This window comes from Mixophyes fleayi, chromosome 12 (assembly GCF_038048845.1).
Source record: "Mixophyes fleayi isolate aMixFle1 chromosome 12, aMixFle1.hap1, whole genome shotgun sequence".
NCBI classification, from domain to species: Eukaryota; Metazoa; Chordata; class Amphibia; order Anura; family Limnodynastidae; genus Mixophyes; species Mixophyes fleayi.
Genome location: NC_134413.1, coordinates 8,587,874 through 8,615,516, shown reverse-complemented (window position 1 = coordinate 8,615,516; position 27,643 = coordinate 8,587,874). Strand labels below are relative to the sequence as shown.

At 41.8% G+C, this 27,643-nt stretch overlaps 1 protein-coding gene across 7 annotated transcripts in view; it reads right to left on the bottom strand.

Annotated features, from left to right (window-relative positions):
• Nucleotides 1-4,094: 4,094 nt before the first annotated feature.
• EML1 (EMAP like 1) overlaps nt 4,095-27,643 on the bottom strand; it is a 79,296-nt gene continuing 55,747 nt past the window's right edge. For all 7 annotated transcript variants that reach the window (XM_075193537.1, XM_075193538.1, XM_075193539.1 and 4 more), the window contains 17 exons: nt 24,409-24,538; nt 22,049-22,198; nt 19,728-19,797; nt 18,650-18,760; nt 17,790-17,885; nt 16,403-16,537; nt 15,259-15,358; nt 14,751-14,902; nt 13,616-13,741; nt 12,611-12,742; nt 11,220-11,287; nt 10,615-10,703; nt 8,855-8,952; nt 7,540-7,627; nt 6,660-6,755; nt 5,043-5,173; nt 4,095-4,577 (listed from right to left, as the gene is read on the bottom strand). In XM_075193537.1, coding sequence (XP_075049638.1) covers nt 4,452-4,577; nt 5,043-5,173; nt 6,660-6,755; nt 7,540-7,627; nt 8,855-8,952; nt 10,615-10,703; nt 11,220-11,287; nt 12,611-12,742; nt 13,616-13,741; nt 14,751-14,902; nt 15,259-15,358; nt 16,403-16,537; nt 17,790-17,885; nt 18,650-18,760; nt 19,728-19,797; nt 22,049-22,198; nt 24,409-24,538 — 1,898 coding nt within the window. In that variant the 3' untranslated portion in view covers nt 4,095-4,451. The remainder of the gene's footprint in view (nt 4,578-5,042; nt 5,174-6,659; nt 6,756-7,539; nt 7,628-8,854; nt 8,953-10,614; nt 10,704-11,219; nt 11,288-12,610; nt 12,743-13,615; nt 13,742-14,750; nt 14,903-15,258; nt 15,359-16,402; nt 16,538-17,789; nt 17,886-18,649; nt 18,761-19,727; nt 19,798-22,048; nt 22,199-24,408; nt 24,539-27,643) is intronic.

Below are 27,643 nucleotides of genomic sequence, written 5' to 3'. Positions count from 1 at the left end.
CCTGGGCTTCAAGCGGTCGTGTTTACAAAGAGGATTACATGATGACATTAATACACTTTAATGCCCTTTTGTGCAGGAAAAATACCTGGTGGTAGCCAGAGGGTTTTTTTTATTTAATGCAAAACATAAAAAATTTGGACAAACTTTAATTTTTTTAGCATGCATTTTACGAAGGTCAGAGCACATTTGGGTCATCTATTGTCATCCGATGCATATTATTTTGAAGTGGGCAGTGACAGAGCAATAAACAGCCAAAAATCACTGGTGTTTTACTCTTGCAGAAACTAGCAACCTGTCCAGCGGCGCGATTGTGTGAGGACAGGGCTGCATGTGACAGGGGCAGTGACATGATGTGAGGAGGGGAATGGAGGCAGCAGGAAGCCACAGACTGAGTTATATAGAAGAAGGAGCAGGGTCCCCAGCAGCACGGAGTATTTCAGGAGACAAGTGATGTGTCAGTGAAGACAGGGCAACAGTGACATGATGTGAGGACGGGAATGGAGGTAGTAGGAAATCAGGAGTTAGACAGTAGAAGGAGAAGGGACTCCCAACAACACAGAGTAGTCACGTGAGGCTTTTGTCAGGAGGATTCAGAAAGACTGAAGACAAACCCGCCTCTATATAAAACCAGAGTCATACATCCAACTTTACAATTGGCAGTATCATCAAACACAGACTATGTATAAAGAGAAGAAAAAAATCTAGATTGGAGTTGGTCATTTTCCAGTCAGCCCAGGACTAGATCTAAATGTCTGTGTGACCACTGACGAACCAATCGTACAGCTAAGTACGACAATTCAGGTAACAAGGGGACTTCCAGAGCAACTGCAGAAGACGCATCTTTACCTCCTATACACGCAGGATAAGTGCAGTTAATTTGTGCTTGTCACTAATTGGTTGTTAGCATAATTGGGGCGACAGTCATTTACACAGTCAGAAACGACATCTTCCCTCTGTGAGGTTAAAGGACCAGAAAAACACACAAGTCGTCTTCTATAAAACAGCTGCAGATAACGATTCGCAAATTAAATTCACGCTATTAGCGACCAATCAGGAGCTTCAGTTTAAATTATACAATAGGTGCGAAAATAAGTAACACCATTACACACCTGTCCTTGTACCCCAATAAGTACACACAATGACACATTGTATTCATTTATTGAATAACAAACTTCAGATTTAATTTGTTTCCTCCATATCCCCACCATGTAAACAATGCATTTCAAGCCTTTTATTTAAACATTCATATGCAATAAAGGTTTCTTTAAGCATAATATAAACTCTCCTAATAAACATGAAAAGCCGCTAAGTGTTCAAGACCAGGAGGTTTAAACAGTTCCTAGGTAAGTGTGTTCCCTTCCATGCAAACGTATTACAATAAAAAGGCTTTTACATGTGTTGCACTTTTTAAAATACAAATTTACAATACCTCACGGAAATTAAAATGTAAAGCGTAGCTTCACTCTTCAATAAAAGCATACAGGGAAAGCTCAGTACAGTATCAGTGATAGTGATAAGTATACATGAAATATCCTCTTGTAACATTCTTGTCATTAATAGCAATGTCTTTGTCATGTGACCGCGACAAATTATTCAACCAATGTCTGATGACGTATCAAAGCGCCACCTCGTAAGGTGTATTGGAATTGTAACACAGGAAAGGCACTTGGCTATATTTTTAATGTTCGCCGTAATTAAATATGCATTTTAAAAGGTTTAATTGAACAGTCTTGGCATGCATTTTAAAAGAAGTGCTAAAAGTTGGATAGTTCATATATGTAGAAGTTGTAAATAAACAGCCAATCAGCAAAGACCTTAGAGGGTGAAACCCAAAAAGTATCAGTTTTTTATGAAGTTGTAGAAGTTAATGTACTACTGCTCGGATCTTATTCAATCTCAGGACTGTTCCACACCCGACAATGCGTTTCACAATCTCTGCAGCTAGGGATCATATTCGGGTCCCCCAGTGCTCCGATATAAAGTTTACTCTTAGGCTAATATCAGCACTTGACGCTACCGCCGTACAGCTAGGCACCGTAACACGGCAGCTCTAAATTCTATACCAGAGTTTAAATGGTTTATTCCATCTAGTGTTAGAGTAAGTTGGTGCCATGTTCATAGATGTCTTATCTATAAGCAAGTTCATTTTATTATAACTGTTGCAAGTTCCAAAATGATGTCTTAAGGCATAAGGCAAACTATGTCCTGTAATGTTTTATTCGGGAGGCCAGTTCCTTAACTATTCAACATCACTGAGACTTTCTAAACCAAACATGATTTGAAGGCTTGTACCGATCTAGCAATGGTCAGCTTCAGAATTGTATCCGTCTAGAGTTCATCCACTATCCCCGTACATCAAATATCATTGCCGTTTCCAACTGACAGAACCATTGTTGTTTACGCAACGTGTCCACAATTGGCCTAACAAATGCAAGGACCAGTCAGATACGACACTGTACATCGCCACCATCTCCTCTTCTTACATAAGGCTATCTACTCCCATCCCTTCCCAAGCATATTGGACAAGGCCCAACTCCACTAAAATACCTGAAATGTGCCTAATATCCCCATTTCTACACCTGCAACATGTCCAGCATATCGTCTAGCCCAGTGGTTTCCAAACTTTTGCAGTTCGCGGCACCCTTAGAGTCTCCAAATTTTTTCAAGGCACCCCTCCAAAATAATTATTGAGCAGTCCTGTTTTAGAAGTAGTTGGGTCAAAAAAATGTAATAAGTATTTAGGTCAGGACAGAAATACTTATTTAGTTGTATGCAAAAATGCCCCCTTTGCATCCAGACACTCTGCCCCCTCTGCATCCAGACACTCTGCCCCCTCTGTCACGCTGTCCCCCCTCCTCTGCCCTCTCTCACGATGTCCCCCCTCCTCTGCACTCTGTTACACTACTGCCTCTCTCAGGCTGTGTCCCCCTCCACTGCCCCTCTCACGATGTCCCCCCTCCTCTGCCCCGCTGTCCCCCTCCTCTGCCCCTCTGTCACGCTCCCTCTCACTCCTCTGCCGCGAGCCAGCTATAGGAAAAAACAAAGAGCACAAACTTACCAATCCGCGCGGCGCCGGGACCCAGCAGACTCCTCTCTCTCCCGCAGCTGTCACTGACGTCGATATTCAGTGACAGCTGCGGGAGAGAGGAGTCTGCTGGGTCCCGGCGCCGCGCGGATTGGTAAGTTTATGTGCTCTTTGTTTTTTCCTATAGCTGGCTCGCGGCACCCCAGTGACAGCGCCGCGGCACCCCTGGGACCCGCGGCGCACACTTTGGGAACCACCGGTCTAGCCAACACCACCAAAAACGGGTCCAGCATATATATCCTCTAGCCAGCAGTCTCCACCTCTACACCAGAAATATGTCCAACGTATACTCTCCAGCTTGGACCCCTCCCCTCTACACCTGCAACATGTCCAGCATATCTTCCAACCCCACCACTTGAAACATGTCCAGCATATATCCTCCAGCCTATCTTTTAGCCACCAATACTTGCAAAATGTCCAGCGTATGACCTCCAGCCTGCGTCCAAAATTCAACACACCCGATGTGTCCAGCACTCCGCTCCGCTGCCTGAACCTTCACCACAAGTCCAGCGTGCATCGCTGCTGTTATAGGAACACCTTGCAGGCCACCTCACCCTCATGGGCCATTTCTGTACTTAATGTTACACCCCGCCGTATCCCGATTAGCACCAGGTGAAAAACAGACACTTTTGGAAATTAGGGGAATTGCCATGACAGCCGTGACAGAGCTAGAAAGTGTAAAATATCATTTAAGAAGCATAGAAAACATTATTGCAGGTTAGACCTCACTAAGATGAAATGCACAAAACAGATGTTTGCAAGATAACATTCTGCAGCACGGAGACATGTACAATGCCCAAATATTGTGAACAATCTCATCGGAAATTAAATTTGGGATGTGCCTACGACAGGACGAGGACAAGCAAATACATTACATGCCAAAAGTTAAAATGACACCTATAAAAACATTCACATTAACAGTTCCTAGTATGCGAAGGTAATTGCAACGTACCGACTCCTACCATTATTATCAGAATACTGTTCATGGCAAAACAATAAGTACACAAAGTCTGATTATTATTTTATGAAAGACTTATTGTAACACAAATTTACAGTACGTTATAAACATTTAACATTGCGTCAGAACAGAATATAAGACCTTCAAGCTTGTTGAGTTACAATGTAATGCGTATCATGTTTTGCAGGATTATGCTGTAAGTGTAGACTATCCCCCTTTTTAAAAGGACACCGAAAGGTGATTCCGTCAGGTCTGATGAACGGTGAAAGGGGGTCCGGTTCCTGAGTTCTCCTCTAAGACGTCTCCGAGACCCTTTAAGAAACAGCCCACGTCAGACACGGAAAGAAAGGCATGTGTTGGTGTCACAGATTCTGTTGGATGTCTCGAGGGTTTGTCCAAGCTGTGGCCCTAGAGAAGCCGCCACTGCATGATACTCATGTCTTTCCCGCCCGTAGAGATTAGATGGCGGTCTTCGTGTAAAAAGCTGACGTTGGTAACGTGGCTGCTGTGTCCACCGTAACCGTGGCTGGATGCCTACAAACAGAGTGACAACAGCTGAGCACAGGGCTAGAGTACAAATCCCAAAGTGTGTTTCAATAAAATTGGTGCAATGGGCAGCCTACAGAATATGCCCGCTGCCAGCTTGCCAGTCCTAACCAAACATTTGACCAGGCGGCTTGAACAAGACAACAGGATCGTGCTAAAGTTAAATTTTATGGTTACCAAACCGACCGCATAAGGTAAATAGGTTTTCACCTTCACACTACTAAATGGGGGTAATTAAATTAGAATACCAATTATTTTATGTACTTTCACACAAACACCCGTAGGATTTACGTTTTGCCTTTACAGAGTTAAATATAAATTCTATCGATTCACAACACATACGTTCACAACGACCGATGGCATGCAACACAGAGCGACTGGAGACTTTACACAGACGGATGGGACAATAGCAATAGGTGTCTAAGTTAATTATGAAAGTCACTTGTATCATACCCGGAACTGTGAACAAGGATAGGAAAAGAGATGAACTTTGCCGAAATCATCTCCTGTCGCCAGAAGCTTCTGATCCGTCGATCTGCAGATCGCGTTCAGGTCTGTTCCATCCGAGCCTTCCGGCCAGACTCCTGTAGAAACACAAAGTATAAACGGATTGGGAAGTACTCGGTAATCTGTTTTTTTTTCTTTTAAATCATGCAATTATTTATATGGCGGCTTCAAGTTAACGGGAATATACTACATAAGTTATGTCAAAATAAATGCTTACAAATTATAGGTGTATAAATAGCGAGTTTGGATGTCTTTACTTTTATTGTTCATTAAGAAAGCATTCGAATTAGAAAAAAAACAATGCACCCCAAATGTAAGTATATATATGTGGTGATTGGCGGACGGCTGAGAAGTGTCATCACGCCAAAAACAAAGGTTGTTTCAAGGATCTACTGGGCTACCATCTCTATTTGGCTGCCGGACCCACTGAACGGTCAGTGCTCTGAATCACGTGTCCAAAATCTAGAGGCTGCCTACACAACTGTCCCAATCTCCACTGAGCCACTCTCGCTCCTCCCGCCTCAGTTGTACCCTTGTTCACTGGGGTCATGAGTTCAATTCCAGACCATTGCCTTATCTGTGTGGAGTTTGTATGTTCTCCCCGTGTTTGCGTGGGTTTCCTCCGGGTGCTCCGGTTTCCTCCCACACTCCAAAAACATACTGGTAGGTTAATAGGCTGCTATCAAATTCACCCTAGTCTATCTCTGTGTGTGTGTGTGTGTGTGTGTGTGTGTGTGTAATTTAGGACTGTAAGCTCCAATGGGGCAGGGACTGATGTGAATGAGTTCTCTGTACAGCGCTGCGGAATCAGTGGCGCTATATAAATAAATGGTGATGATGATGATTAGTTAAAGAATGCTGAAAAGTGAATATCACAGGACTCAGCTGTGAAGTTAGTCTTTTAACTTAAAAACTTAATTTGTTCTAAATGGCCAAAAACAGTAGTAACTTTAAAAAGCTGAATTTAAAAGCCACGCATGTAAAGATCTGTGCCAGAAGTGGTAGTTTTTCCTATGACTTGGATACCAAGATGGACACAGAAGTAGCAACCAATTACACCCCCCCCCTCCCCCATACACACACATCCTAATTCTTAATCCTGCAGGCCAATCCCAAATGTCTTTCCCAGCATGCAGAGTAGTAACAATGGTTTTTAAAATGACAGCTAAACTACACATATCAGACTATGACAAACAGACGTTTGGAGATTTGTAACGGTTGATACTATAAACTATTGTAGTGACTGGTTTAGACAGCTATTGGTGTTTTGTTGCCAGCCTTAAGTGATATTCCGGGCAAATTAAAATCCAAACGGATCTGGACCATAGGCTCTGTGCGACTCTGGCTAGCTCCGTGCCTCAGAGCACACAGTATATCAAAGTCTAAGCAATAGTTTACGCTAGATATAAACTCCTTGTTTTCACTTGTACAGAATGTAAAAGGCATTGAAGAGAGGCTGAATTGAAACATATAGAAAGTGCATATTTGACTGCTTTGTACATAGCTGTGGCAGATAGACTTTACCACAACTAGTCCGGCTAAAAGAAAGGATTTTTTACTAACCAAAAACTTGGAATCCCAGAGTACAGGTGTGTGTGGCCCATTCCAAATCTCTGGTCGTTTCCACACTGACTACTTGCTTGCAGGCTGTGGGGATCCCTGTAACAGAATAGAATATAATAATACAGGTTGAGACAGAGCTGCTCACTGGCACACAGTTCAAGGATGGCCCCTTCAACTTTTATAATCAAAACTGTTAATAGGTAAAATACTTGATGTCTGTATTATAGAGGATACAATACACAGGTGATCACAGTATAATATCTGGTCGTGGTGGTATATTCTTCTGCGGTCTGACAGCATGGACAACAGGCAGTGTCTAACCGTAGATTGGCGTGTTCTCCCCTCACTGACTGTTATTGTGAACCTGACCCATGATGCATCAATCAAGTAACAGAGACCTGCAATAGCAGATCCACTGTACAAACATAAAGGGTCTTAATACCTTTGGCAAAACACACCTGCTACCTATTCATTTTATACTGGGATAGTTTGAAACAGCTTATGCTGTCATAGGCCGCCCAAAAAAAATAATAATAAAAAAAAAAATTCCCCAAACTGGCCATTACATGCCGCCCCCCCCCCCCCTCCCCCCCAACCCCCCATTCCCCAGCATTTTCCCTGGATTTGATTGGCTAAGTGCTCATCCAGCAATTCCTCTACTGTCCCCACAAACATTTTGTCCTAGACCTTTTTAATAGATCACGGTGGAATTTTTGACATGAAAGTCATTTGGTCATTTACTGAGAATTTCTAATTAATCCTAAACTTAAGATGGTTTAGGTAGATACTTAGGGTAGTTTTGTAAATCGACTATTTTTAGTAAAATCTGTTTAAAATAAAAAATTCCAGAAATCAGAACAAGTAATTTTGTGACACTCACAATACAAGATTTCGTAATCTCCGGAGTTAGACATCAAATACTGCGAATTCACGGACCAGTCCAGGTGAGTAATAAAACTGGAATGACCCTTAAGGAAAATAAAGGCAGAGAGTGTTACCATTTATTAATTATCGTAAAATTCAACAAGATCTGTGATCATATAAATGTGTGAGACCACACATGGAGAACTTTATAAACGCACAGAGCACCTTATAATAATCTTAATAAGACACCTCACTAATCTTGAAGGAACATGCTAAACCTATACCAGCCATGTGAATCAAATAGACTAATAAGGACATTTACACTTTTATAAAGTGGATTCACCTCTCTTTAGTACATGTTTGGTGAAGGTTGCTTTTGGGCCCCCCTAAAGAAATTGGGTCTTGGGTCAACCCAACATGCCGTCTGCTAAAGTTAGATCCTCCCTTGTGAAGGATCTAACTATGGTAGACAGCACAGCAAAATGAAAGGGGGTCCCAGGCATGGAACCCCCGACAAACAACTAAAAAGAGGAGAGTCCATATTACACAAGTACGAGAAAAGTGGAGTTGGTTTGTTTTTTTAAGGAAGCCTTACTGAAAATGTTTAGCTTATCATACTAGATTGTACCTTAAAAACTTGAAAAAAGTTTAGCATTTATAGGCTTGATTAAATGAACACCTACCAATGGACAGACTATTTCCTTTTTTATGGTTTAAAATGACACCATTGACAGTATATCTTGCCCTACTTTATTTCTCCATTTTCCTTGTGGAAGACAAGGTGAAGAGGGTGAGTGTTTACGCCCTTATTTTGAGCCTTCCAATGGACCATGTAGGTGGGAGTTTATGGTCTGCTTTCCCCAACATTTGTTGGAAGAGACAGGAGTATAAAGCAGACTCATCATTTGAAATACACAATAGCATACAATTCAAATGCAACAAATGAGGATATTGTGTGCAGTAATGAAAGTAAAATAAAACCAAGTATACATCATAAAAATGTTACCCCCCGGTGATGTAAAGAATGAACACTTTCCTCCAGAGACACAAGTGATATGATCACAATAGGGGTCATATGAAGTTGTTGCCCACCAGTAGGCCTACTGGGTACAGATGTCCTTAAACAGCGCACCAAGAGGCGTGACAACACATTTTACAACTGCATATGAAACACACTATAAAATATGGTTTTAATTCACTTTATTGTTCCTCATATGAGGTAATGTTGCAATTTTTTTATTGAGCTATAACAGTCTCCACAACAAATAATTAAGGGACATGAAAACTGGGAATATAAACCTTTAATGCCTCATTATAGCAGAATAACTCACTGAGCATTTGCCAATGCGACTGTATTTTCTTCCATTCTCATTAACAGCATAAATATAGATGTAGTTGTCATGGGAACCGATTGCAAGAGAATTTCCATCTATTCAGAAAGAGAGAGAACGACAATAAACGGATGATGGTCCCAGAAATGAGTCAGCAGATTGTTCAGCCAGTTCAATTAAATAAATATTATACCAGAATGGTGGTAGATACGCTCTATCCTCATTGATGCTCTCTCCGAGGGTCAGTGGATTACTTAAACACCCTTCCGTAATGCTAAAGTGGACGCATTGCCTAAACAATGGGAGGCGGCCATTTTGTCGTGGGCTGAACCAATAGGCAAATACAACCAATCAATTTCCTAAGCTCTAGTGACATCACCGAGGCACAAAACAGCCGCTTCCAGTATGGGTGGCAAAAGGTGAACTTCAGAGGTTGCACGGCCCACCGATTCCAATGTACGTTCTTGGTATGATAACGGGAAGCGAAGCTGGCAGCGTCTGGTGATGGGTAGGGGACATGGCACAGGATGGGCAACGTCGCTTTCACAGCTGCAACACTCCTAGTTAATTACAGTAGAGTTACCCATGAAGCACAAAGTTGAACCATGGTTCATTCATAACAACTTGACCTAACCTGGGTCTGTCCTTGAAGTTCCTAGTAAATTCAGAAACTGCCCATACAATCAGGCAGAACAACTGAATCGGTCTCCAATGTGCTCAGGCTAATCTCAAGGCATATCTCCTATGGAGCACCAGGGGCTGGCTAGGGGGCAGGGGGGCATCTGCCAGTCCCATAGTGGGCTACTTTGGACTGTATTTAACCCCTTTAAAATATTCCAGACTGCTGTGTCGAGACTCACTCCTCCCCAGGCTAAAATTTGTCAGCCTGCCCCTGATTAGTACAGTCACTCGATGACACGTCACACTCACATACAGGGGTTGCCCGATTCTCTGCCAGCCCGGTATGACATCTGACTGATCCCGGTCACATACTGATTGGGTCTTCATTTTGACACACAACATTTTGACCAAATTGTCGTTACAATCTCTGCATTTATGACCGTCTGCATAAAGCCAACAAAGTCTCTGGTGAAGACCTCTCTTGTGGCTAAAGATTCTCAGCCGGATTTCTACACTTGTCTGGGTTTAGAATTATTTTCATGGATAATACACTAAATACATGAAGTTTAAAGACTTTAAAATCAACTGAGCTGTAGAAGCTTTGTGTACGTGGAATGTTACATCTGGACACCAATCACCGCTCAGTGAATACAGAGCTTCTATATCGTGTGGCAAAACAGAAGAAGACACTAAAAATAACAGAAGTACAAGCAGCATGAATGAAACAATGCGATGAGATACAGAGATCTTCAAGCTCCACTCACTTGGTACAATATGTAAGTAAGCCACTAGTGCTCAGGTTGATAGATTGGGTTTTTCGATAACATAAGCTTGTGCTGCCTAGTTACCTAGAGACAGCCTGTTCTCCCTTGTTAGGGCTCATCAGTGCAGGATAGGTTTTTGGGTTTAACATGTGAAGCACTATAGATAGAGCCTTACTGAGACAATGAGACTAGTTAGAGCGCTATGGACACAAGCCAGCCACTTCTCTTTAGTAAATTAGTCTTCTAGGAAATTAAATTTACATTGCAGTCCTTCCAGGAAAAGGATCAACGTTTGGTATCTTTAAAAGCTGATGCATCAGTTTCTGGTATGAAAACTCAATTTTTGACGTCAAACAAGATTAAAGGGATACACACCTGGGGAGTAAGACATGACCGAGAGCTGCTCGTTCCCATCTGTATGTACGGTAACCAGATCTTTGGTCTCTGTGTCTAACACAAACCACCTGCCAAACAAAATGAGATGCGGAGTGAGCTGGGAGATGACTGATACAAGAGACAGGGGAATCAGGGCCGAGTATGGAACACAGACACCCATCACTGCTTACTAATGGTATTCTCCTGTACAATTACAGCTAGGTTGGTGCACCATACCATACACGGCTGGCTGTCACCAAGTGGTCGTTAATACAGTTATAACTAGTGATTGATCGACTAAAGGGTTTGATCAATGAAGCAATTTTATGGCGACTCTTCGTCTTTGCTGAACAATGAGCCGAGATATTTACTTGAGACGAAATTAAGGGCCACTAGGGGGCGTCCTGTCTGCTTATTACATCACGTCAGCCTGCACCAGTGGAGTTACCGTACTGCAGTATAAGGTGTAAGTGTTAAGAACTGAATAATTAAAAGATGAATATGGAACCTTTATTTTAGCAAATGCAGTTAAGATTTCGTGAAATGAGCGTTTGCATTACTAGAACAATTTTGCAGTATATCTCTTTAAGACATAAAGCACCTACCGGCCTGTGAGGGTCCCTATTGCTACAACAGAACCGCTAGGGTGGAAACCAGAGGACTGGGCCGGATCCTGAAATAGAACGTTTTTTATTAAGATAACAGGTAAGATGTGCAAGAGACAAGTTTTACACCCATATTTCCCACATTTCACATATTTGGAAATCTTCCAGTTGTTTTTCTGACCCTCCTGTGTTCCTGTACCCTCAATACATCCTGTTTCTACCAATAAGCTGAGTAATTACCTAAGCCGTATCAAAATCACACATATAATAATGGCATTATATCAATACTATTACTGAGATAGCGGTCTTGAGTCACATTTACATTTGTATTGGAAGCTATGCAGGAGGAGTATTAGGAGATATTTTAAGCAGAAACCTTACGGAAAAATAAAAAAATTAGAGCACGTTTAATGGTTTCATGTATGTATGTATGTATGTATGTATGTATGTATGTATGTATGTATGTATGTATGTATGCTGCCGTAGGCAATGGACCTCTACATATTGGGCTTGATTCATCAAAGCACGTATCTGGCAAATTTGAGCATATCGTACACAAAATCACTCTGCGTACGCCCAGAACAGACGGATACGACGGTGAAACAGAGAGATACGGATGTGTACACAAGCAATGTGCATGCGATAGTGAGCGCAAGGAGAACTTCGTACAACTTCAGGGAGTGAACTGGGTGGGGAAGGGAAGTTTTGTCGTAGCCATTGTACAGTAGGGGAGTGTCAAACTTGAGCGCAGTCGGCCACGTCCGAATCAAGCCCTGCGCACTTCAGTTATTTATTTTTCTGCTGTATCTCTTGCTCCAGCTACAGGAATAGTCTAAGTCCTAATCAGTAATGATGTCAGTCTTGTATGTATGCTGTAACATGAGCTTGCGATCACGAGCACTGTAAAATCTATTTTTATGTTCAGTAGATATTAACATTCTAATTAATGTATTTCATAGAAAAAAATAATAAAAATAAATAAATTAAAATAAAATATATATATATATATATATATATATATATATATATAATTTTATTTTTTTAAACTATTTTATCACTAATGCCTCAATTATTACCATGTGGCATTAATTCTATAACGTTTTTATTTCCCTGTCTGTACCTTTGAGAATTATAATCCGCATAGGATTTGGGCGTATCCTGCAGCATCTTGTGTAAGAGCAGAGCAGATCTACACCCGAATTCAACAGCGCACGTATCTAGAGATCTGTACATTAATGGATTCAGGAGTACACAGAGCCACTCGGAGTGCGTGCCCTAATGGATATGGCCCATGGAGTCTTTCTTGTACCACTAATCTCGACAGAGGGTTTGTACAGTCACAGTACACAGGTCTTACTCCCAAGATTATATGTGGAATGCCGTGTACTCACCTCAATGATCTTGGACCAGATTGGACGATGACTGGTGGCATCCCACAATGTTATCTGCTTGTCATGGCCACATGTCAGGAACTGGGGCTTCTGGGAATGTGCAGCTAACCCCCAGAGTTCATCAGTGTGACCCTAAGCAAACCAAAATATATCTCCGTTATATTAGTGGCTTGAACTGAGGAGATCAGACAAAATATATGACACAGTGTATAGAGGGGGAGAAGAAGGGGAGAAGAAGGGGAGAAGAAGGGGAGAAGAAGGGGAGAAGCTCGAAAAGGGGGGAGCAGCTCGAAAAGGGGGGAGAAGGGGAGCAGCTCGAAAAGGGGGGAGCAGCTCGAAAAGGGGGGAGAAGGGGAGAAGCTCAAAAAGGGGGGAGAAGCTCGAAAAGGGGGGAGAAGGGGAGAAGCTCAAAAAGGGGGGAGAAGCTCGAAAAGGGGGGAGAAGCTCGAAAAGGGGGGAGAAGGGGAGAAGCTCAAAAAGGGGGGAGAAGCTCGAAAAGGGGGGAGAAGGGGAGAAGCTCAAAAAGGGGGGAGAAGGGGAGAAGCTCAAAAAGGAGGGAGAAGCTCAAAAAAGAGGGAGAAGCTCAAAAAAGAGGGAGAAGCTCAAAAAAGAGGGAGAAGCTCAAAAAAGAGGGAGAAGCTCAAAAAAGAGGGAGAAGCTCAAAAAAGAGGGAGAAGCTCAAAAAAGAGGGAGAAGCTCAAAAAGGAGGGAGAAGCTCAAAAAGGAGGGAGAAGCTCAAAAAGGGGGGAGAAGGGGAGAAGCTCAAAAAGGGGGGAGAAGGGGAGAAGCTCAAAAAGGGGGGAGAAGCTCAAAAAGGGGGGAGAAGCTCAAAAAGGGGGGAGAAGGGGAGAAGCAGGTGAGAAAATGAAGGAGCAAAGAAGTTCTTCCCTCCAACACTGTTGCCTAGGTTGAGACTGGCACCTAATTAATTAAAAAAAAAAAAAAAAAAAATACTATTTAAGTTCATATTGTAAAAAAGCAATTTTAGACTAGTCAGACACTTACCTGTGTAATTGTGGTAAAGACTCCCGATAAAGTGCCCTGTAGAACAAAGTTTCTAGTGGTTCCGATCAGCACAACATCCCCCTTTCCTTCTGCAACCGTCCGCACTGGGCCAAACTGTTCTGGAATCTAAGAGGAGATATTAAAATAGAAATTCTCTAATGTGCAATTATCTGAATTTTATGTCAGTATGTGTAACTCAAAATTACAATTTACATAACTAAAAAAGTACACTGTAAAAATGGCAAAGGAAAACCTCAGAACTATATAGATCAAAACGATAAAAGATCTTTCTTTAGTTACTACAGTATTTAGTAAGAGCCAGACATGGTCCTTTGTCCAGTCTCTGTGGATACAATATTCATATATATGTACATAAAAGGGCCCAGATTCATCTTCAGACACAACCTGCAGGTAACGAGCGGTTTATAAAACAAGGGCACGGAACTTGTGCGGAGTTCTGACCGCATTCAAATTCAAGCAGATCTCAATATACGCTTCTATTTGAATCTGGGTATAAGTGCGTTCTGCCTATACGTTACTTGCTGTATTAGACAGAACGGATTACAGTATACGCATATGTCCTATATAAAGTCCCATCAGAGCGCATGCAAAATAAATATTTTAGAAAACAAATGAACAACTCTTAATACAATGATCATTAACAAAAACATTTGTAAAAAAAAAAAGAAGGAAAGTCTAATGTCAATGTCTACTGTACATGCAATGCAGTTTTATAGTCTACTTTATTTGCACACAGTTGTGCTAGCTAGCAGCATACATGTAGTTTTTAAAACAAAGAAGTCGTTTAGTCCTCACTATCAGTCGGCACTTACACCTGCAGCTGGTGCGAGTGAGATGTACTTAAGAGAAACACACAACTTGAGTCAGCCGCCTCTGTGTGCAACGTCCGTACTGTACGTGGCCTAAATTCATCTGCCCCGTTCCGCCTCTCAAGTTGAATGCGGTCGTGTCATTTGCAGACATGAATCGCATACAACTGTGCTCATTGGAGTGTTGTTTCTGAGCACGCGCAGAGGTATTGTATACAAGTAACAGCACGTAAACGGACAGATCAGCCCCAAAATCTCTATATAGTTACAGTGTGTACATCTGTATATACAAATAGTCCCCTCACCTCAGCTACATTAAGCTTGTGATAATTTCCATCCCAGGATATAAGTTTTCTGTCCTTCCCTCCGGACACCAACGTTCCGTCTCTCTGCATACAAAGTGCAAAAATGCCACCGTCGTGGGCTCCCTGGATGGCGTGGGTGATCCTATTTGTACCTACAAATGCAAAAATGGGATTTAAGTGTCAAAATCAGAAATATATGTTTTACAATATCCAAATAATCTTACAGATGCAAATCAGGTACTTGAAATGGGAAGAGGATATCCTCAAAACTACAAATTTCACTTTTTTTTTTTTATAAATGGCTTTCAAAATTTGCCCCTACCTCTCATTCTCCAAACCTGATTAGTGTATAAGACATGCAGTTTGCCATAGTGAATAACACCAAGCCAACCCTCCCGGGTTATCCAGGACTAATTGAGCTAGGACTTACAGATGTTCTAATCCGCAGAAGGAAAAAACGGCAATTACAAAGATTAATATCTTATCAAAAACAACAGATTTCTTTTACCTTTTCCCCAAACCAGGAGGTTCCCACTCGAGTCTCCTGTGATTGAGTCGCCGTTCTCTGAAAAGGTGACGCACAGCACGAACTTTGGTTTCTCTTGTTTCTGTGTTGAATTAACGGAAATATGGGTGAAATCACAGAGTGTCTTTAAGAACGCTACAAACACCTCTCGGAGCAATCCCTTTAAACACGGAGAGAACATACAAACTCCACACAGATAAGGCCATGGTCAGGAATCGAGCTCATGACCCCAGTGCTGTGAGTCAGAAGTGCTAACCACTGAGCCACCGTGCTGCCCAAATATCATTCATAAAACACACACTTATTGGTTATACCAGTGGTTCCCAAACTGTGCGCCTAGGCTCCCTGGGGTGCCTCGGCCAGGGCCAGTAGTAAAGCACGGCGGGGGACTACTTGGAAACTATTTTGGCTTAGGGGTACCTTGAAAAAATTTGGGAGACCCTAAGGGTGCCTTGAGCTGAAAAAGTTTGGAATCCACTGGGTTATACTATTCTTTGGTATCCCTATAAACTCTGCTAAATACACTTCGGATATAGATTTATGACCCTTTCTAAAAGGGAAAAGTGGAGTTCTAGTGGAATGTTCAAGATAAATGACAGCTAGACTCTGATTGGTTGCTATGGGCAACGTCTCTTTTTGCTTTTTAGAAGGTCTCATAAATCTCTTAGGGGTATATTTTTAGTGCTGTACTAATTTATGGCAATAATAAGAGGCAGAATCCACATTAAAAACAATTTGACATACTACTGCTCCTTTTCCCCTATCTAAACATAACAGAAAACATCAGAACACTATGCTAACAGAAATTTGGCAAAAAAACAGTATAAAACTCACTGGCAAAAACAGTCATTTAAAAAACAATAAAAAAAAATTCATTGCTGCACTACCAACACATGGCATAAAAGTGAAATTTGGTTTGGCCATAAAGACATAAAATAAACTTGGCGGAAAAGGGGACATTTTTTTTTGAAGCGTAAAGAGTGACTGCCTTAGCGGAGGAATAGATGGGCAAGGACCAGATCCAAGTGGGTTGATTCCAGGACATAAGCAGCCAGCACAGGTAACCTATGCATGGTACATATATGTGTATAATATGCAGCATGTATTAATAACCACCTTACTGTACCTCAAATAATCCTTGCTTCTTAATCAAAGAATTCCCTTCCAAGGTCCAGAAGTAGAGATGCGATTTCCCGCAGGTCACTATGATGTTTGTATCCGTGGGGTGGAAGTCTGACACAAACACAGCTTCATTGGAGCACTAGAAAGTGAAAGTAAATTATAACCATCATACAGATTGCTGCACTGGGACACAGCGCACAATACTTCAAAGAGCCGAAAATTCTTCTCATCTTGGGGAAAACAAGATTAGGAGACAGTGAGCCCTGTGTGAGCATAGAACTAAAAATAAAACCAGCTCACGCATACATCCCCCGGTCCTCTACTGCAGAGAATAGACCTCTTCATCTCCGCTCCCCGGCTGTCGTTGTTCTATGCTCAGTTCTAGGCTGCGATTCTGCCGGTATTAACAGAATAATATTGCCTTATATGTGGCCCCAAAACAAGCGCGATGACTGAAAATCATCTGCTTAAAATAATATACGAACTTCATGCGTTCTGTGGACGACGGCCATAATCTGTACGTGGCTACACCTGCTGACCGCATTGACAGGAGCCTGTGTGATCCCATCACTCGGCCACTGTGCCCAGTCTCTCCACAACGGCCAGGTACATGTGTGGCCGACTTGTGACAGGTTCAGTCCACATCTGGCCAAGCTTTAGTTGTCTATGGTATCCCTGGCCAGCTTATGGTACTTAACATCCTATCTGGACTTGTAGTTTATATACTTAATAATGAAATTCAGCAACTGGGCAGAAACCAGGAGATGATTCATATTTAGAATAGATTATTTTGCAGTCCGCAAAATGACAATGTAGTTTACATTGTACAAGGGCCGGTATGTAGGGATCAAGAACTACGCTTAAGGTTCCTGCCTCTAATGTAGACTAGTCGGGTGTGTCACAGGAGAAACAATATTTAATAAATCAGTCAGTCACTGAAGTGCCACGTATGCCTGCTGGTTGTGCCCTGTGTGAACAGCTTCCATATTTCATTAGCTTAGATGTATAATGAATTAGGGTTGGAACTACCTTTAGCCAAACCTAGGTCTTTGCCTAGGGGGCCAATGGTTTGGCGAGTGTCATAATGTCACTGATCTAGTGCTCTTAATGCCCCCCTTTGTGCCCTCACACAGGGTGCCAGGCTGGAGAAGGAGCTTCTTGCATGTACTGCTCCTGTCACAGCGCCACACCACCAGTCTGAGAAGCTGAGTTTGCCGCCCCCACCTCCCGGATACATAGAAAGCAGGTGGGTCTTGGATAGGGGAACCTGCATAGATTAGTCACTCACCAGTACCAATATCTCACCCAGTACAGGACCTACGGCGGATAGAATCCTGAGCCATGAATATAAATATGCCTGCAGCAGAGATTACTGGTTTTACATCCGTTACCTTAACATCTGCGAGCTTTTCTTCCTTCTGCCAGTCCCACACCGAGAGCACGTGGTCGTTGGAGTCATCCACAGAACACAGATTTCCTCCTCCGTTCTAAACAAACCAGTGGGCGACAGGAGGGGGTGGGGGGTGTAAAGTATTATCACGGCTCCAGCAAGACCTTGCTGTAAAACATTTCTTACCAAACGTTAGACTAGACTTTGGCTGTCATGGGCCATTTAAATATCATCATCAGTTATTTATATAGCGCCACTAATTCCGCAGCGCTGTACAGAGAACTCACATCAGTCCCTGCCATTGGAGCTTACAGTCTAAATTCCCTGACAGAGAGACTTAGGTCAATTTAATAGCAGCCAATTAACCTACCAGTATGTTTTTGGAGTGTGGGAGGAAACCAGAGCACCCGAAGAAACACAGGGAGAACATACAAACTCCATACAGATAAGGCCATGGGCGGGAATCGAACTTGTGACCCCAGTGCTGTGAGGCAGAAGCGCTAACCACTGAGCCGCCGTGCTGCCCATAGGTATAAAAATAAATAAATTGGAAACCATTCTCTAATCTCAATACTTGCTTGATTTATCTATTGTTCAAGAAAACAAGAATAAAGAACCACTAAAATAATTGCTCAACCATTCACTCAAGTCTAAGATTTAGAACTTTGCAAACTGAACATATCAGTTCTAGACCTGTGTGACACCAAAATTAGATTGCAAAGCCTGGTTGGGCTCAGGAATCAGTGTCAATTTTAAGTTATTGCTACAAAGAAGAAAATGATAATATAAATCTACACGGACATTTTCTTTTTGCATGCCCAACAACCAGTAGTGTTGGTCAATTTCTCTTTTATTACTTACGGATTTAGAGAAAGCAACACAGGTGACAGCTCGATCGAAGAAACCCATGCCGATGACGTGTAACGTGTTGAGCGTGACGGAATCCCAAACACGGACATGTGGCGGTAATTGCTGGAAAACAATGGAAGGAAAAAACGCAATATATAAAAGTATAAAATGATTGATCTGAAAGTTCTCCAAAATGATCTTTTGAGATTTTAATAAAAAAAAATAAAAAAAAAATACATAGAAGTAAATCTACATTTTGTGGTGTTTTCAGTCTGTAAATATTTTGACATTATACTAAAAGTTTTCTTGTAAATGCAAATCCTGCTATTACTTTACAGGGGCGGATCTAGACTTTATGTTTAGGGGGGCGAGTTTGCATAATCACGCCCCTCCGTTGCTCTGATTGGCTGGCCCACATTTAGCCCCGCCCCCCCGCTCACGCTTAGCCCCGCCCGTTTTAATCGGCGGCTGGGACCTAGCTTTTTGCTGCTAGAGGGGGCGAATGTTCCGACCGCCCCCCCCCCCCTGGATCCGCCACTGTTACTTTAGTTTCTTGACAAAATGTATTTTTCTGTACACAACTTTAGTGACAATGTAACAAAACATTTTCCCTAACCCACTTTTATAGAACCTCCATGTGAAGTACCCATCAGGCCATCAGAGAGGTATTAAAAGACCACATGAACCATAAAGGATACACAGCAAAAAAGTTTAAAACCTCAAACTTCTTTTCTTTGCATCACAAAGTCAGACAGTTACTGATTACCCTGGGCTCCCCCTGGTGGTAACTGTGTGTTATACACATTAAATATTTGGATTGATATTAAGTCAATATTGGTGGCACAGAATCATAAAATAATGGATCTCGGTTTGGTTGCTTCTCAGGGCATGTAAATAAGAAGGTTATATAAAACTGCTTCATTAAAAAGTATACACCGGTCACCTACACTGGTCTCATTATAGAGGCGTTAAGTACTGTGTAGAGATGACGGATACACTGTAACTATGAGAAGTACGCTCTGTGTTCTAATACAAGCCCGGAGCTGCTGTTCTCAAAGTGCACCTTATAATACATAGGGGGGTCACTTACTTTTCCATCCTTCGACGTTCCTGCAACCTGGCCTGTTGCTATGGTAATTTTATCCGGATGAATGGCGAGGCTGCGGGGGAAGAACATATGTAGACCACAGCAAGGCTATTAATAAATAATAAAGATTTTGTACAGACGATAAAATGACATCGGTCAGAGACACGGATGACTCACTGGCGGACCAGCATCTGCTAAGCACAGTCTTATCGTCAGCCTCCTATGGTGTAGTATTTCCCACCAAGAAAAACAGTTTATTCTTGGCTGAAGCCACAATGAATGTTCTTTAAAATACAAGTCCAGTAAGTTTGATGTAAGAAGTTCACACACACGTGGTTAGTACAAGTCCCCTCTGTGAAGGACATACGAGTGTTTTAGGAGTAAATTGCTACACCATTCTGTGGTAGGGTGTACCCCTGGGGTACATCAGACAGATACAAAGGGTACTGCCAGTTAAATTAATTTCACTTTACTTGTAGGTTAAACTATTGTTAATATACAAGTAAAGAAAACAAACAAAAATGAGAGGTTAAAGACAATTGGAGAACATTTACACACATTTGGGGGTACTTGTGAAAACTTCAGGGCACTGATGGACAACAGATGGCCCTAGGGCCACCAGGAACATGTGGCCCTGCCAGTTACTTGTGGCCCCTAGCTCCTTCCAGCTTTAAGCCCTCGTGCCAACTTATTTGAGCTTCTCTTGTGGCCAAAGTAACAAACTTCAGAATAAGACTGAATGTGATTGGAGCAGCTGACGTACGCATCATGTGACCTCCTACGCACAGCACATGGAAGATCAGAGTAGGAGGAGTCTAAACAACACAGTCTCCTCCTCCCTATGCTCCACCCACTACTAATATAAGATTAGTGACTAATTAGTGGTCATTAGTAGGGGATGGTCACTGGTACTCGCAGTGGGGGGGTTAGCCAAGCAATGTGGGACCTGAGGGCATGTGGGGCATTTTATGGTTAGTGGGAACAATCTGGGGCTAGTGGATCTATTTTGGGGCAAGTGAGCGACTGAGGTGGGGGATGCGGAGGACTTATTGGGGCAGTGATTTTTATTACCAAAATTAAGGGTACTATGTAGGGCTTTTGAAGGTTGCATTTGGGTTTATACACATTTGAGCTATGCAGGATAAATGTACTTATACAACAGAGGATGCTTTACAAACATTGACAGTAATAAAGTAGTAATGAGGAGTAAAGGTTGAGAAGTGTGTGCCATTAGACATTAGCTATGTTTGGTCGCCCATCCATGCAGCCATGGCACCCCCGATATACATTCCAACCCCCCAAATTAGGAGCAGTCACTGATGAAGAACCCGTCAGCCACGGTTTGGCCTCATTTAATTCCCCTGTGCTGCACGACAATAGCGGAGACCCATTCTGTTATTTTTGCTTTTTTCTTTACTTTTTAATTCAATGGTCTTTAAAGTCAATAAACAATAACAAACAAAAACAAAATATGATAAACTAAAAATTATAAACACACAAGTTATCCTGCCATCAAGTAAAAAGACATAACATTTTTCCAGACATGTGATCAGCAGACATGGGTAATCAAGCCATCAAAGAGGACTGCAAGTGCGTAGACAATGAGTTTATACAAGTTGCAACGACCGTCCTAGTTCACAAATCAGTACTAAGAAGAAAGAAAACGGGGCGAGACTTCCCAGGAGTCCAGTAATAAAGTTATACGGTATTTACAGACTAGGAGATTGACTAACTTCCAAGTCACCGGTGTAGCCTATATAGTGGTTTATACCAACGGGACCAAATATGTGGTATTTAGACTTTGCATTTCTACCAGTGTTCATGTATCGCTCATGGTTCATTGAATCATTCACAACCCCACTCCAGTTACGAAAATCAGGAGAGTCAGCAGTCACAGCCTTTGTACCAGTTCTGCTGTGAAATATTTACAGTCCTACAGCAATATAGTAGTTGGATAAAGGCCCAGAGAACCATCAGGGTTTCAGAAGAATTTTGCAATTGTTCATATTTATCTCAGGACACTTAATTTACCTTTATGGAGGAACAGCAATAAGCCCCCCCCCCCCCCCCCCCTTCTCTCACTACAGCCAGTAACAAGGGCATGATTTAGGATTCAAGCATTCTGTGGCTAATGAATATTCATGACCATGGAAAACTCTGCCACCTTCCCCCACCAGTCGCCAGCTAGCGGGATGCAAATATTTAATTCAACTGTTGGCACCACTTACAGGATATTTCACATAAGGTGTCAGATCTCTGGGAGCAGAACACATGATTACAATTAGTACAAGTTCCACGTACATCACTGATCTATTAGGACTTACCACTTCACGTCGTCATTGTGACCAGTGTAATGTCGTTGCAGCTGCTCTTCCACGTTATACAACACGACAACAGAAGCTATAAAATAAACCGTTTCCCCGGTAGGTAGCAGGTACAAGTTAGTGCGGCAGTCCCGGCCTCGGTAGCCATAGCTGGGGAAGCGGTAAAGGAAGAACAATATGGAAGGTGATAAGATACAGTTGGAAGAGACATAATTTTAGGGGCTTTACATGTGACTACTGGTCTTTACACGGGGGGGGGGGGGCCTCATATTACACCTACACAGTAGTAGCATCTCGCAAAGGACAAGAAACTCTTGGAATTCTAGACATCATTCCTTACACTTTGATGTCCATGCACTAGAATGAGGATACGCTCATAGCCAATAAGCTGGTTCTGCCGGAGAGACGATACCGGTATCTAAGCTTGAGTGGCCTCGCCGCTATAGGATTGTGTCAATGGGCTACAACATCACAGTCACTAGAAGAGACAGGTAAGGGGGTAGTGCAGAGGCGATTGTCAGGAGGGCTGCTCATGGCAGCGATGACCAACAGATGGCGCCATACTGCAGAAATGTGCCAATTACTAACCAACATCATCCAAAACAGACACATTTTTAGAGCAGCAAAAGTGTAAGTGGAAGTGTAATAGTATATTTGCATAATTCAACCCTAACAAATAAAACATCACCCTTCTCCCAACGGGCCTTTGCTCCCACAATCTCCATACAGTTCCTGTTTCACATCCTCCTAACCTACAATGAATAAGTTTTGGCTAGGTAAACTGGTAATTGCAGCCCTATAATCTAGATTGCATGCAGAATATTTGCAGATATAGATGACAGAAGATTGCCCTAAGTGTGTAACGCTTACTGGCAGCTGTGCCAAATAAACATGGAGCTTACGTATGAAACACAATGTGCCTGCTCAATGGTAAAAGATAAAACTTATCTGCTGCTCACTGTGGGCTCAGATGTATGGTTACTGCTGGAAGGGATTTGTATGGGATGGCTATATTACCCCTAGCATTTTTGCTGCCCTCCCCCATGTGACCCTTAGGGGGAAATTCAATCGAACGCGGGTTTTTCTTTTACACCGCATTAAGGTTATTTTAACTCGGTTTTGACTCATTTTAGAGCGGGTTAAGTTTACCAGATATTCAATTAAATTTTTAACACAGCGTTTTTTTTTCTTACACAAACGGTCCTATCGCGGACAAGTAGAAGATCCAGTGAAAGTATATGGAGGGAGGGAGAAGCGTTTAAAGCTATTCAATTGTTTTTAACGCGACGTGGTAAACTGTCAAATCTCCAGTTTTATCTCGCACCTCTCATGGCTGTGCAAAAAATTTAAAACATAAGAAATCTATTTGAAATCATGTAATAATGTAAAAAAAAAACAAGGATAAATTATATTTATCAGTAATGCATCACATGAAAAAGGCAATATTTTTTTTTTTTTTACAAAAAAGCATGTAAAAAAAATATTTCATAAAAATAAACACACTAATCACTAATCTATTTATGTTATTTGTACTAATATGTATGTACTAATGTGTTTTGTCATGATATAGATGATTGTATAGTAAAAAAAAAGTTAAAGTAAAAAAAAAAAAAATAGTAAAAAAAAAAAAAAGTACTGTATGTAGAGATTATAAAATAGAAAGGCTGTGTAATACAATAACATGTATGCCAATGCATTTTTTTTTATTATAGATGACCGCGTTAAACCCTCCCCTTCACTCCCCAAAAAAATCGCAAGCACCAATGATTAATGCGCGGGGGCTGACTTTCCTGTTTTAGAATTAAATTGCACGATTTTTATGCGATAGCTAAAAACAGTTGTGCCAGCGGGTCAAAACCCGCGCGGATCAAAACCCGCGCGGATATTTTTTTTTATTTTTTTTTTAACCCGGCAACAAAAAGAACAAAACAAAAAAAAAAACTGCGGTCAATTGAATTCCTCCCTTATACTGTATCTTGCTGATGGCGACATTGACCACCGTTTTATCCATCCAGCAGATCAGAAAGTTCTGAGATATATACGTAACAAGCAGTGTGTAACTCTCACTAGTGCAGGGGTAGGCCAACCTGTTGCTCTCCAGGTGTTGTGAAACTACAACTCCCAGCATGATTTGCCAGTAGATAACCAGCAGATAGGTGGCAAGGTATGCTGGGATTTGTAGTTTCACAACACCTGGAGAGCCGCAGGGTGCCTACCCCTGCACTAGTGCAACGGTCACTTCTTTCTTGATCCTAAATGACTTCCGGAGGAACAAAGCGCGGTCACGTTGAAAGGATAAGCTGCACTGTGCATGTAGACAGCTACAGGGTTAAGGCTTTATTTTTTTTTTTAAAGGATACACCCATTCCAGTTTAAGTCTTTTGGCTGGAAGTTCGACCTTCGCCTCCAAATTGTAGGACTCCACTCGATCTTTGGGCAGGTGCATGGTAACCGGGCGTCCTCGCAGGAACATTTTTACATAACCTTCCTCTAGAAACAAAAATCAGAATGACGGGAATTATACGCAGCACAAAGATAGTGAAACCGTCCTCTTAATCCTCTACACTTATCAGATTGTATAAGAGATGTAAAATAGCAATTTAGACTAAGCCAAAATGAAAATCATAGGGACATTTTTAAACAAGCGCAAAGGAAAAAAGAAAAGACACAAGACCACTTAAATAAGTTTAGTAATTCTTTAATAAAATTAGCAACATGCACATACAAAGTAAATGTTCATGGATGTGGAACCTACAATTAGTACAACACAAACATAAAACAGAAGTCTAGAAAAAAACAACACAATACACCAGGGATACACAAGCTCTGACACAGAAGCCGTTTCCTGGACTACAACGCCTGTACAGGGGAGAGGATCACTACTCTCATTGTCCTGCGTATCTAAAGAGGTATAGACAAGTGTCAAATCTGGGCCAACCGCAAGCCATGGGTGAACATACAACAACTACAGAATTCAATGCTATCCAATAAGTAACCAAGACCGTAGATATGTTGTAGGGGAGGATCAAATGCATGGTTTTGCCTTTCCATGAATATAGCCGTTTCCTCACAACATCAAAGTTGCCCAATGGGCGCTTCCATATGTCCGTGGATGTCTGTCTTACAACCCTAGCACCTAACTTGGATCAATCAATAAACTGCTTCAGTAGCAGCAATTTATATTACAGTAGATCCTTTTACCTGTTTAGCAAAGAGTTTCTTTTGTTGTAGAATAGTATACGATGGGAGAATATAAAACATGGGACCCACAATCTCTACCTACCTCCCCCCCGTGACCATCATCAGGGTCACAGTAAAAGCAGATACTGATGAACGGATGGAAGTCACTATATTAAATCAGTCTCACATGTACGACCTCTTATACAAGGACTTTTCATTTAGGGGTTTATTCCCCAAGCATGGACGAGTTGTAATCCAGGAGACAGAGGGGCAGAAATTGAGCATCACTGTTATAAAAAAAAACCACTTCATTTAGAGAAACAAATTCTGTATCATCGGGAAAACACAGGAGTGATATTGGTTATTGGACATTTCCTACGAAATCTGCCCTGTAGAGAACGTTAATAACAAAGCTGGAAATAGCTGCTGGAGGCCCGGGGGCTTTTGAAGCTGGGAGATGTGGGGAAGGGGGCACCGGTCTGACTGGGACTTTTAGTCAGTGGCAGGGACAGACTCTTGGGGGCGTTGAACGGCAACTGTCCGCATTCAGGACTGAACTCTTGCGGCTGCGCGAGGTGACCAAATGATTCGGCCTCGATCATACAGGCGTCAAGCAGTTGCGAAGCCATCAAAACCTGCACAGTTACTAAATTACAGAGCAGACACCACAAAGAAAGAAGACGGGAGGACACAAGGTACACGTTAATTCCATTTACTGCGCAAGAGGAGGTTATGCAGATATCAGTGGGCGACTGAGGTTCGTGTGGTGTTGTACAATAGGCCTTATTAGGGGGATATTGTGTTCAAGACGCTAACGAATTCCTCCTATGGAGCCATAACCTACACGGAGTGGAGCTGCCATATTGTGGGCGGTGCCTAGTAAGTGATAAGGCCACATATGGGTTCAATCTACAACATTGCCGCTCCACTCTTTAGGTGTAGAGTGAAAATGTATATAGCGGTCTGTCCACCACGCGTGAGCATGATATTTAGTAGAGAAATATGGCTGCCTAGAGCCACAATAGCCTTCGGCAAGTAACCTCAGCTGAATGTATTGTACAATTATGGGACTTGTTTACATGAGTGATTTTTGAAATGCAATTTGCAAATTTATTTTTTTGCAAAGTTAAAAAATTGTTTTCAACAAGTTACTTGCGGTTGCTCTCATTTTTTGCTCAATTTATCATCTTCTTCTATTTCTGCGTTTAACGCCATTTGAGACCTCACTATTGCCAATAGAGGTGTTTGTATTGTGATTTAATTAAACATTTAAAAAAAACAAACAAACCTCTAAATCCTCAAGAAACAACATAAAACTCAGCATGTCAGAACGTTTAAAAACACAAATATTAAAGACAACTATGTTTTTTTTTTCCAAATGGACCTAAAACAGTTCTATCGAAGTCAATTACTTAAAACCATGACACATTTTACAAGCATTTACGCAGGTTTTGAATGTGTGCAAAGCACTTAATAATGCGGAAAAATACACTCATATAAACAAGTTCTATAAGGTGGCGTTGAAGAACTTTATACTGTGTTTATTGCGCTGCTCAAGTACAACAGCCAACTGGGCATCACATGAAGATTCTATTTAGCAGTAGATGACCTAAGATTAGCCAACCTTAACGTTAAACAGGGCAGCATTACGAACCCCCAAAATTTGGGGTAGTGGAATAAATGAGGTTTTGTTCTTAGAGAATTGTGGGGATCAACATGTGACGGTACCTAATCAAAATCAATACCCCCCCTTTAGTAATACCAGCTACTGCCATAGTTTAGTGTCAGACATAAGTGTTGCAAGTTAAAATTAAGAAACAGATATAGAGGAGAACGCGTAGGATGATATTGGTAACTAAATCATCAATACTTAGATATACTGGATTTTATTAAACTATCTGTTATTATATATGTATTCATACATGCGAGTGATAAATGGGATGAGGTTGTACATATTGGATACAATACTGTATATACTGGGAGCAAAGATATGACAATATAAATGCTCTGCTTCATTTAAGGTTTGATGTGAAAGTAGATCAAGATGGTGAAATATCTGCTCTAGAAATTATTACTAGTAAAAGAGCAGTTTATTAATTTATCCACATTACTGGCTAGAGGTGTGGGATGGATTTTTACAGAAATATAGCAGCATGCCATGAACAACTTCTGAATACATTTTTCAGTAAACAAAGCTGTTATTCTATTAAAAAGGGAGGCGAGACGTTTACTCTCTTCTATAATATACCTGGGCTTCCAGGGCCACACATGTGCTGGGCCCCATGATAGACGCTGTAGAGCAGAGCAGGCCCTTAGAGCGAGAAACATCGCTTTTATTGTGACAGACGTATAATGCTCAGCCGCCACAGTGATAAATACTCCATGATGCTCTCCCTCACTCCTATGCAGCAGCCT